The 12,077-nt window shown below is 37.2% G+C and overlaps 1 protein-coding gene and 1 long non-coding RNA gene across 2 annotated transcripts in view; one reads left to right on the top strand and one right to left on the bottom strand.

The window, feature by feature from the left end:
- Positions 1-12,077, bottom strand: part of ADCY1 (adenylate cyclase 1) — a 351,817-nt gene that overhangs the window by 34,586 nt on the left and 305,154 nt on the right. The window contains exons 13-14 of the mRNA XM_036738252.1: positions 11,238-11,494; positions 9,758-9,884 (exon numbers count right to left, since the gene is read on the bottom strand). Coding sequence (XP_036594147.1) covers positions 9,758-9,884; positions 11,238-11,494 — 384 coding nt within the window. The remainder of the gene's footprint in view (positions 1-9,757; positions 9,885-11,237; positions 11,495-12,077) is intronic.
- LOC118831095 overlaps positions 1-12,077 on the top strand; it is a 58,986-nt gene that overhangs the window by 23,982 nt on the left and 22,927 nt on the right. The gene's annotated exons all lie outside the window — the stretch shown is intronic.

The following is a 12,077-nucleotide window of genomic DNA, read 5'->3' as shown; positions in this document are numbered from 1 at the left end:
ACATTCTTGTTCAGACTGAACAACCAAACAATAATCCTCTACTTCTTCATAGATCCATCAGCTAAATATAATTGGCAATTGTGAATGGAACATTTGAGTTTGGGTTCAGTTAACCAAGATAATGTGACATACCAGAAAGAGGCCTAGAATCGGAGGCCATGTCAAAAGACATGGGGTTGAATTATGGCTTTGCTTACTACCTATGTGACACTAGGCCAACAATTTCACCTTTCTAGGTGAGCTTTGGTTTTCTGATCTGTAGAAGGAGAGAGTGGACTAGATGATTGCCAAGTTTTCTTCCGGCTCTTGATCCTAGAGGCTTCTGAATGCTCTGGAAGTTCAGTCACAAACTTTTGAATTAGAGTTTTAAGATAGTAGCAGGAATAAAATCACAATTGACTTTTTTCCCCTAGTAATAATTCATGACATAATTGAAAGCAAAGAAGTTTCGTAGATATCATTATTTTGGAGAGTCATTAATTTCTTGGACTTCTGAGATTTTAAGGAGCTTTAGATAAACACTCAATAATCTGGATACTTATCAGTCTGAAAAGTCAAATGAATTTGTCAAATTGCTTTAGATGTAATTCAAAATTTATATGAATGGTAACTACTTAATGAGTACTATTATTAAAGTTTGCCATACAAACATATATTTAGAAATTTGCCATTATATAGGATCTTAGGAGTTAGAAATAGAAGGGACCACTGAGAACATTTTAGGCCAGACAACCTTGTTTCATATGTCATTGAGGGTATTGTTATTCAGGTGGTTCAAAACCTGCCTAAATACTGTGTGACCCTGGCAAAGTCACATAGCCTCTTTGGGCCTGTTTCCTGAGAGTAAAATAAAGGGTTGGATTCTAGAATCCCTAAGGTTCTTTCTTTGTTGTTCAGTCATTTCAGTTGTATCTGACTCTTCATGACCCCATTTGTTTTTTGGGTTTTTTTTGGTTTGGTTTTTTTGTTTTGCAAAGATATTGGAGTGGTTTGCCAGTTCCTTTTCCAGCTCACTTTACAGATGAGGAACTAAGGCAACCAGGGTTGTCATTTGCCCAGAGTCACACAGCTGGTAAGTGTCTGAGGCCAGATAGGTCTTCTTACCTCCACGGAAGCTAGCTGCTCAAGGTCCTTTTGAGGTTGGGCTAAGTAGATTACTACATCCTTTCCAACTCTGAGATCTTTTCTTGTCTATTTCCTCCTAGAGTACTCCCCTCTTCACAGCCACCAGACTTGTTACTTGGGTGTCATCCTTAAGCCTTTGTTCTCTTTCACCCTAAATATCCAATTAGTTGCTAGAACTGGCCCATTCTACATCTTCAACATCCCTGGGGCGTATATAGCCTCTCCTCTCCATTCACAGAACTACCACCCTCGTTGAGGGCCACATCACCTCTCATCTGGATTATTTTAAAAAACTCATATTCAGTCTACCTGTCTCAAGCCTCTTTCCACGCCAATTCACTGTTCACATAACCACTACTAATTCTTCAAGTCCTGGGTTTGAATCTTGCCACTGACACCAGCTATTTGACTCTGAATAAGTCACTTACTCTTTCTTAGAATTAGTTTCTCTCATCTATAAAATGGGAATCATTATACCTCTAGTACGTGCAGTATTTACCCTGGGATCTACAGAGTGCTGCTCTAGGGATAGATTTCTGAGAGTGTGTGAACTTGGATGGAGGAAAAAATTCATCTTTATTTTTATTAGCTTCTAAAGCATCAGTCTAAACATGTCATCACTATCCCCTTCAAAAAGACAAAAACAAAAACAGAACAGAAAAAAAACCCTCTATTGACTCAAGGAGCAAATATCAACTCCTTTATTAGATACTTAAAGCTCTTCAAAATCTATCCCCTTCCTTCCTGTCTGGTCTTCTTACCCATTACCCCTCTCTATGTACTCTTTCTAGCCATCCTTGCCTATTCTTGGTTCCTTACAAACGACACTCCAGCTCTTCTGTCCCAATGCCTGCAATGTGTTTCCTCATCTCATCCTCTTAGAATCTCTAGTTTCCTTTAAAATTCAGCTTAAGTACCTTCTACTATGTAAAGTCTTTCCTGTTGCCCCTCTCCCAAATGACCTCCCTCCCATAACCACCTCCTATTCATCTTACATAATGTATATACTTTTATGTATATGTGTTGTGCCCTCCCACTACTCCACCACATTGGAATGTAATCTCTTTAAGAGAAGGACTTTTTCACATATGTCTTTGTACATCCAGCAATAGTTTAGTACTTGGCATACAGTAAGCACTTAATAAATATTTGTTGACTAACTGAATTTTATGATAATCCAAGCCTTCCATCTTTAAAATGGAGAAATTAAGTGACTGTGGTATGGGTTACTCATTATTACTTGCTTGAATTATTATAGTAACTTTCTTATAAATCTTCCTGCTTCCTTTGTTCCCTCCATCCGATATATCCTTCAGAACAATGCAGGAATAGTCACATATGTTTGTGTGTTATCTCTCTACTAGATAGTAAAGTCAATGAGCATTGGGACTGGGTTTCATCTAAATTTTGTGTCTCCATCAATTCCAAAGCGTGTTGTTCTCACGGTAAATTTCTTACAAATGATTGCTGAAGGAATAATATTTCTGATCAGATCATGTTTCTGTGATATGTCAAATATGCTAAAATCAGAGCTTAGACTCCTTTTTCTGTATCAATCCCTGTGAGCCTTAAGATCTGCTAAATTAAAACCATATTTGCATATTTTGGGGGGATTTTTTTTCCTATCTTACAATTTTTTTTCAACGACAACAAAACACAAACATATCGATTTTGATCTGCTCTAGTTTCTATCCCCATTTGGATGACCTCAACAAAATAAGCCAGGCAGGTTTCCATGATGCCATAGTACTAGAGAGAGTTTCCAGGGTTCCAGGTTACTGTATCATTCCACTTTACCCCAGAAGAGTCTCCAAACTGCTGGTCATCCCACTGCGTGGCCTTGGGAAAATATGCCAACTGTACTCTGGGCAATCTAGCCCTGCTTCTGTGGCAGGTCACTATACTGGCCAGGATACTCTAGGAAATGTGGTATCATCGAATTTATCAATCAGGATTCTAATACATTTTTTTTCAAAAATTCTGTTTAGAGAACTTACCATTTCATTTAGCTTGACATTTTAGGAAATATTCATTGACTACCCATCCACCCCTAATGCCCAGGAGGTCATTTTGCATGCAAAAGTGACAGCGTGGTAAAGTGGATAATGCACTGGCATTGGAGCCTACAAGTCCTGGGTTTGAATCTTGCCACTGACGCTTACCAGCTATTTGACTCTGAATAAATTGCTTACTCTTTCTCAGTGTTAGTTTCTCTCATCTATAAAATGGGAATCATAAGACCTCTAGTACATGTTATATTCACCCTGGGGTTTCACAGAGTACTGCTCCAGGGACAGATTTCTGAGAGTCTGTGAACTTGGAGGGAGGAAAAAATTCATCTTTATTTTTGTTAACGTCTAACTAAAATTTACCATTTCTTTTAACTATGATTTTTTTTTGAAATCTAATAAGGGGACTATAGGTTTCAGTGGATTATGAAAGAAGTCCAGAACACAAAAAAAGTTTAAGAACTGTTGTTATCAATGAGGGTTCTTGTGAGGCTTAATTGAGATGAGATGGTGTGTATAAAGCACTACCAATAATAAGACTATATATTGCAAGTGCCTAGCATCCAAAATCATAAAAATACACATTATCTGAGCTACAAAAAAATAGATAGTAAATAGACAGAAATAGATAGAAAATAGTAAAACAGTACATGACAGTAGACTTCAGTATCTCTTTCTCCATTTTGGACAAGTCCATCAGAAAGATAAACAAAAGGGAAATAAGTAACTGAACAATTTCCTAGAGAAATGGGAGTTAAAAGACTTATTTCATCTTCTGAATGGGTCAGCAAAAGAATATATGTTTCTTAGCAGCACAGAACTTTTACAAAAATTGGCAACGTAACAGAGCACAGAGATATTGCAAACAAATGTAAAAAGTCAGAATATGTTAATATATAATTTACAGATCATAATGCAATAAAAATCATAACTGGTTAAGAGACCACAAACAAAAGATCCAGGCCAAATGGAAAATTAACAACAGAATCCTAAATAACAAATAGGTCAAAGAAAAATCATTGAAACAAGAGCTATAAAAAAAGAAAATGATAATGATGAAAGAACATAGCAAAATTTCTGGGAAGCAACTAAAGCAGTCCTCATGGGAAAATTCATATCCTTACAAAAAAAGAGAGGATTAATGAATTAAATATGTATTTAAAAATTCAGAAGGCCAACAAATAAGCAAATCTAAAATATGCATAAAAGAGTAGATATTAAAAATTATAGGTGAAAAAGATAATATTGGAAATGATGAATAAAACTAAAAACTGGTTCTTTAAAAAGATTAATAAAATTGACAAGCCTTCATATATCCTGATTTTTAAAAAGAGGAGAAAAATCAATAAAATATCAAATGAGCAAGGTAAAATCACAGTAGAACCAGAAGAAACAAAATGGATAATCAGAACACGTTATGCATAATTATATGCTAACAAAACTGAGAATACAAAGCAAATAGCAAAGTATCTTCAAAAATATAAAATACCCAAATTATCAAAAGACTAGACAGAGGTCTTAAATAACCCAATCTTAGAAAGGGAAATAAATCCAGTTGTAAAGGAATTAGCAAAGGAAAAAAAAATAAAACCCTAGTCCTGATGGACTCACAGGGTAATTCTATCAAACTTTTAAAGAACTTGGTATCCAAACTTCACAAATTATCCTCAAAAAAAAAATTAGAACAAAAACATCCTGCCAGAATCCTTTTATGAAACAAATATAGTCTTAATATCTAAACCAGGGAAGGATAGAACAAAGAGAAAAAAACTATAGGCTAATATCATTAATGAACATTGACTCTAAAATTTTAAACAATATGCTGGCCTACAGACTACAGTTATCCAAAAATCGTTCATAATAACCAAGTAGGATTTATTCCAGGGATGCCATGATGGTTCATAATTGGGAAAACAATCAACATAATTAATCATATAAAAAAACCCAAATGTCCAAAACTACATGATCATTTCAATAGATGTAGAAAAAACCTTTGACAAAATACAATACACCTTTGTGCTAAAAACCTTACAAAGTATAGGCAGAGAGGGATCTTTTTTTAATATCCAAAAAAGCCTCTATCTAAAGCCAAAAGCATACATGAATATACACCAGAACCTTTGCCAAGAAATACAGGAGAGAAGCAAGGATGCCTACTCTTCCCATTATTATTTGAGATAGTTCTCAAAATACTAGCAGCAACAGTAAGACAACAAGAAAAAATTAAAAGTATAGAGATAGGTAAAGAGGAACTAAACTATCCCTATTTGCTGCTGATACGATGGTTTACTTGGAAAATCCTAGGGAATCAGCAGACACGATTGAGACAATTAGTAGCTTCAGCAAAGTTGTAGGCTACAAAATAAATCCACAAAAATCAACATTGTTTCTATAAAATAATCACAAGACATTATCAAAAGTGAAATCTCATTCCAAACAACTACAAAATGCATAGAGTATTTGAGGATTGATCTACCAATGCAAACAGAAAAAAAAAACTTGTATATATTCAATTAGAAAGTAACCTTTAAAGAAATAAAGAATAACTTAGGTATCTAGAGTAATACTCAGCACTCATGGCTAAGCTGCGTCAATGTAATAAAATGACATTACTTCCAAGATCAGTTTATAATTTTAAGGCTCTAACAATCAAATTACCAAGGGGATAGGTTATAAAGGGCAGCTAGATAGGGGGCGGTGGATAGAATGCCAGGCCTGCAATCAGGAAGACCTGAGTTCAAATTTGGCCTCAGACACTGATTAGCTATTGTTTTAATAACCCAGCTAGCAGTTTCTGTGGGGGTGTAAGATCCCCCCCACAGCCAGCACCCAGGGGGCTGCCGGGACGCCAGGAAAGCACAAGTTCTTTTTATCTGCTTAAACAAGCATTCATTTACTTCAGGGGAAAAACACCAGCATTCAGTTAGCATTCAGTTAGTTCAGGGGAGCAAAGAGACAAGCATCAAGAGACAGACCAAATCCAATTTTATTTGCTTACTTCAGGGGAAAAAACCAGCACCCTGAGGTTCAGAACATTCATTTAGTTCAGGGGAAAAGAACCAGCACCCCGAACCTCAAAACGAAAATACAAACAAATTACAAATATCAACAGACAGACCCAATACAATTTATAGTTACCAACATCTGGGCTTGGCCCGAGAGCAAGGGCTGACCCAGAGTCACGCTCCCCACTGCTGCCGCACCAACCGGAAAAGGAAAGAGAGTTCTTCAAGCTGTCCTCTCCCCTCTTATAGAGTTTTTGACATCATCAAGCACTGCCTGAATGACCAGGGCTGATTGGTTCTTGAGTTGGCCCCTTCCCCTAGCGAAGACTAGATTAACACCCAATAGGGTGTGGCTCTGGAGTCAACACCTACCCTCAGCCAGCCGCATGACTCATCACACAGGAAGATCTCTGCTTCCAGGCATGGGTTTCTGGGCTTCCTGCCCCGAAAGAGGTCACACAGGAAGGTCTCTGCTCCCAGGCATGGCCCAGCAATGCTCAATGAGATAAACTGAGTCACTCAAAGAAAACAAAGGCCACTACAGCTATATGACCCTGGGCAAGTCACTTAACCCTGTTTGCTTCAATCTCCCTGATCTGTAAAAGGAACTGGAGAAGGAAATGGTAAACCATTCCAGTATATTTGCCAAGCAAACCCCAAATGGGGTCACAAATGGTGAGACATGATTGAAAAATAGCTGAACACCAACAAAAAACACTACATAGAATTTGATACCAAAATTCTTCGGAAAAACAAAAGATTGAGAACATTAAAGGAAATGATGAAAAGAAGAACAAAGAGGGAAACCTCAAACTATATCATTAAGCAGCAGTCATCAAAACCATCTGGTACTGGTTAAAAAGTAGAGAGACAGATTGGTGGAACAGACTAGGCAAGAGAGAAACAGAAACAACACAACTCAACAGCCTTGTGTTTTATAAAGTAAAAAAACATAAATTAACTGACCAGGGCAGAGGCGGGACAGGGAGGACTCATCTGATAAAAACTGCTCAGAAAAGTGGAAAGCAGTCCGGCAAAAATTATACTTAGATGAACATTCTAAATGGATATACAACCTTAATACTAAAGGTCATACTATAAAAAACAACTAGAAGAGAAAAAGATTATATTCCCTTACAACTCTGGGCAATGTGAATCCCTTAAAGAACTGAATAGGTGGCAAAAAAAGAGTAAGAATTATAATCCTGTGACTAATTAATAATAACTTCAAAAAAATTCACTAAAACATGGATGCCTCAAGTAAATGTAATATCAGTCACATATAATTTCAACATTCATGATCAAATATTCTTCAACTAAATTCTCCTCTAATGTACAAAAGGGACCCTAGGGTCTTTAAACGATGGGCAAGTTTTTGCAGATTCTACTGAGTCTTGGACTGGTTCTGTCCTAAGAGGACCAGCTCCATTCACCAAGGAGGCAGGTCGCCAGGTGATAAGTGTTTTGTTTTGTTTTTTGGTGGGGTGGAGGTAGCGGAAGGAGGTTTCTGGCCACAAATGCCTCCACGGCCAAAAACACTCATCACCTGATGACCACCCTTCTGGTGATGGCTCTATGTGATCTTAGCTAATCTAGTCCTCTGCTGACAGACAGTCCATCACCAGGACCATGCTAATACTAATAATACCTCGTATTTATAAAGCACTTTATGGTTAATAAATGATTGATGCCAGCACCTACCTCACAGCTATGTGAGGTAAATGCTACTATTATCCCCATTTTACAGATCAGGAAACTGAGATTCAACACAGTCAAGTGACTTGCTCAGGGTCACACAGCTGTTAAGTGTCTAGGAAAGGATTTGAACTCAGGTCAATCTGATTCCACGTCCACTACTCTATCCACTGTGCCACATAGATGCTTCCCCATCTTTACGGTTTTGTAAGACTAGCCAGTCTTAGGCAGTTAGGTGGCACAGTGGATTGAGTACCAGGCCTGGAATCAGGCTGACTCATCTTCCTGAATTCAAATCTGGTCTCAGATGTCTACTAGCTGTGTGACCCTGGGTAAGTCACCTTGTTTTTCTCAGTTTCTTCAACTATAAAATGAGCCTGAGAAGGAAATGGCAAACCACTCCAGTAATCTTCGCCAAGACAACCCCACATGGGGTCAGGAAGAGCTGGATACAACTGACTGAACAACAACAACAAAGATTAGCCAGGGTTTGTCCATAGCATGAAATCATGATACTTGTCAAAGTCACTGAATGTTAACGGTGGAAACTTCAAGAACATGTTTGTGCATTCACATTATGCACTCTAGCATTGCATTAACAAAAATCTGCCACTAAGGGCCAACAAATATTAAAGTTATTCATGTAACATAATTAGGGATCTCAAAGGATAGTGATACCAGGAAAAAAGTCCCTAGGCTTTTGGTTAAAGGTTGAGAAGGCAATTATACAAACATCTATTTATACATTCTTTAACCTCTCATCAAATTTCAAGAAATCATTAACCAGACAAGTATTTGGACTGGGAATTTAGCAATAGGTTAGGGCATTCTGACAGCCTACACATGTCTGCATTTTAATGTTTTCCATGGTGCAAATGGCAACTATGCATGAGCAAAGTCTAAAGACTCATGTTTTTGCTCACGTTGTTAGAAAAAGATTATATTTCTTGTCAGGCAGCTATGCAAATATATATATATATATACATATACATATATGCATATGTATATATACATGCTATTGTGTTCAACCTAATGATAATAGCTCATCTTCCTAGTTACCCAAGTTCACAACCTCAATGTCATCCTCGAATCCTCACTCTTACACCACATATCTAATCTGTTACTGAATCATATTACATCTCTCATATATGCCCCTACTCTACATGAAAATAGCCACTTTGAGTTCAAACCCTCATCACTTCTTGCCTGGACAAGGCAATGCCTTCTACTTGTTCTCCCTTCTTCAAGCCTCTCTACACTCCAATCCATTCTCCATGCAGCTGCCAAAGTCATTTTTCTAAAGTGGAAGATTGACCATATCATCCATCCTCAGTGAGTTCCAGTGTTTCCTCATTGCCTGCAGGATCAATGTTAAAGCCTTCATTTGGGCTTTTCGAATTCTTCACAACCTAATTCCTTCCTACCTTAAAAGTTTTCTTATATCTTACTCCCCTCTACATCCTCCGCAATCAACTAATCTTGTTTCCTTGCAGGTAACATTACAAGACCCATCTGAGTGTCTTTACATTGGCTATTTGCCATGCTTGGAATCTTCTATTCTCTTACTTCTGCCTCTTAGTTTTTCTAGCTTCCTTCAGGACTAGCTCAAAGGCTACCTTTTGCAGGAAGCTTTTCCTGTTCCCCCTGGCTGCTAGTGACTCCCCTGTTGAATACACCTTCCATCTATTCGATATGCATCTTGTTTATATTGAGTTAATTATGTGTCATCTCCTCTGTTAGAATGTCAGCTTCATAAGTGCTAGGACCAGTACTGTATTTCTTTGTATCTATTCTCCTAATTTTTTTGTCTTGGTGATGGTTTTTGTTTGCTTAAAGCCAATTATTACCCTTCTTAACTAAGGTTTTAGGCAATGGTTTTGTCATAGGTAAACACTTCTAGGGAAAGGAAGAGGGGGTCCTTGCCTGCACAGCCCAGAGGTAGTCCAGACGTAACTTCAAATCCACCTGCCTGGCATGAAGAGCCAGAGCACAGGAAAACAGCAAAATAGCCAATATGGGTTCATATCCACGGAGGTAAAAGGTGCCACCCCTTAGGAGAAAAGACAAGCTCAAATTAGTGATCAGCTCCTGAGGTTAACACTTGAGCTTAAGACAAAAGAAACTTCTTTGAGTAATATCATAAATGCAATCGCTCTGGAGATACCTACTGCTATACATTATAGATAGAATCTATTCTCTTTAATTCAAGGATTCTAATGTTTTTAATGTCATTCGATGTTCCACTGGTTTAACAGTTTTACCCACAATGAGCTTTAGGTCACTTTATGCTTAAAAGGACATACTCTGGTTATTTTTTTTAAAGTGTAAAAATTTGGTCAGTCAGTCAGAATACATTCGTTGAGCACCTACTATGTGCCAGTCACTGCTTAAGATCACTGATTTGTTCTTTTAGAATTTAGACTATATTGGTGACAGTGGAAGAGGTCACCACACTGATAGATTGCACCTTGAAAATTGTTTTTCTTGTTTTAAAAATGTAGCTCTATTTTTGAAAATGATATTTATGCTAAAGCAGAAATATAAAAGACATTGAATACATTAATTTTAATAAAGAAACCTCAATTCTTTAAAATACATTTTCTTCCTTATCAGAATGTCCCAGTTCACTTTAAAAGTACGCAACATACTGAAAAAAAAATTCTTGGTATTTTTTTCCTGAAATATACTTCTCTTAGTAAAACACTAGAGTATCAATAAAGCAAGCCATTGCCTTTGTGCTATTTTAATTTTTTTTCACTAAACAAAAATATATATTCTCACCCTCTTACTTCCTTTTCCTCCCACTATTGAGGAGGAAAGAGAACAAGAAAAAAAATTTATAAAAATATGCATAGTCAAGCAAAACAAATTCTTGAATTTGTCATGTTCAAGAAATAAACTTATCATTTTTTGCCCTAATTCCATCACATCTCTGACAGAGACGGAAAATTTGATTCATCATTGGTCCTTTGTAATCCTTGATACTACATTGATTAGAAATTTTAATTAAAAGACTTAGAAACTCTGATCAATGATAAATCTCTATTTTAGAGGACTTATGATGAAACATAGAACAAACTTCCAGATTGGAAAAGTGATAAACTCAGAGTGCATATTAATTTTTTTTTGGTAGGGCTTGGAATAGGGAGGATTTTGGATAATATGGGAATTTGTTTTGCTTGACTCTACATGTCTGTAGTTAGCTTTGTTTTTCTTGTTTTCTCAGTGTGGGGGGGAAAGGTGGGAGGGAGAAAATTCAGAGTTGAAAACTTTTAAAAATTGATTTAAAAAATTATTGTCTTAAGAATGGGAACGACACTGGAAATATTGACAAATGGCAGATATTCTCCAAAAGGACCCATTAGACCCCCTCCCCTAGTGATATTCCAGTAACTTCACTTACCCCACTGCTTTTCTGTACCCACTGAGCTCCAAAACAAGTATATACAAGACTGTAACCAAAAAGAGAAGGATCATTTTTGGCAATGAAGAGACACGGAGAAATATGGCCAGCGTCAAAGTTCCCACAATGCAGGAAAGGAATGTGTGATGGGCTGTGTCACAGGGCAGGACATTCCTTGTCTTATTCATTCCTCCAGAAGAAATAATCACTAAGGATCTGTTGGAATTAGTGTTCCATGACCAAGGCATGCAGCCCACCTGGGAGAGTAGGAAGAAAGGGATATAGAAAAGAAAACCTTGTAAAGTAATGATCCATTTTCAACACACGCTATCAAACACGGCCCCAGTATCTTATCTGTTAAAATATTTTTAGTATGGAGGCAGCTAGGTGGCGCAGTAAGTAGAGCACAGACCCTGGAGTCAGGAGGACCTGAGTTCAAATCCGACCTCAAAACTCGACACACTTACTAGCTATGTGACCTTGGGCAAGTCACTTATACCTAATTGCCCTGCCTCCCCCACCCCCAAAATGGAAAAAATATTTTTAGTTTAGAATAGGCATCTAGCTGTAACTGATCATTTACAAAGCTCACACTTCATGTGGTTACAATGAGTTTTGCATATATTATCTCATTTGGTCCCTAAAACAATGCTGTAAGCTTGTATGTCATCCATATTTTACAGATGAAACAGGAAAATAATAACAACTCATATTTATCTAGTGCTTCAAGACTTACAGAGGATTTTTCTTTCAACAACCAGGTGAGGCACATAGGGCAAATACTATCATTCTCATTTTAGAAATCAGGAAAATGAGGCACAGAGAGATTGGTTTTCTCAA

The sequence above is a fragment of the Trichosurus vulpecula genome, chromosome 9, assembly GCF_011100635.1.
Source record: "Trichosurus vulpecula isolate mTriVul1 chromosome 9, mTriVul1.pri, whole genome shotgun sequence".
Classification (NCBI taxonomy): domain Eukaryota; kingdom Metazoa; phylum Chordata; class Mammalia; order Diprotodontia; family Phalangeridae; genus Trichosurus; species Trichosurus vulpecula.
The sequence above is the reverse complement of the archived record's forward strand: the minus strand, read 5'-3'. Positions and strand labels throughout refer to the sequence as shown.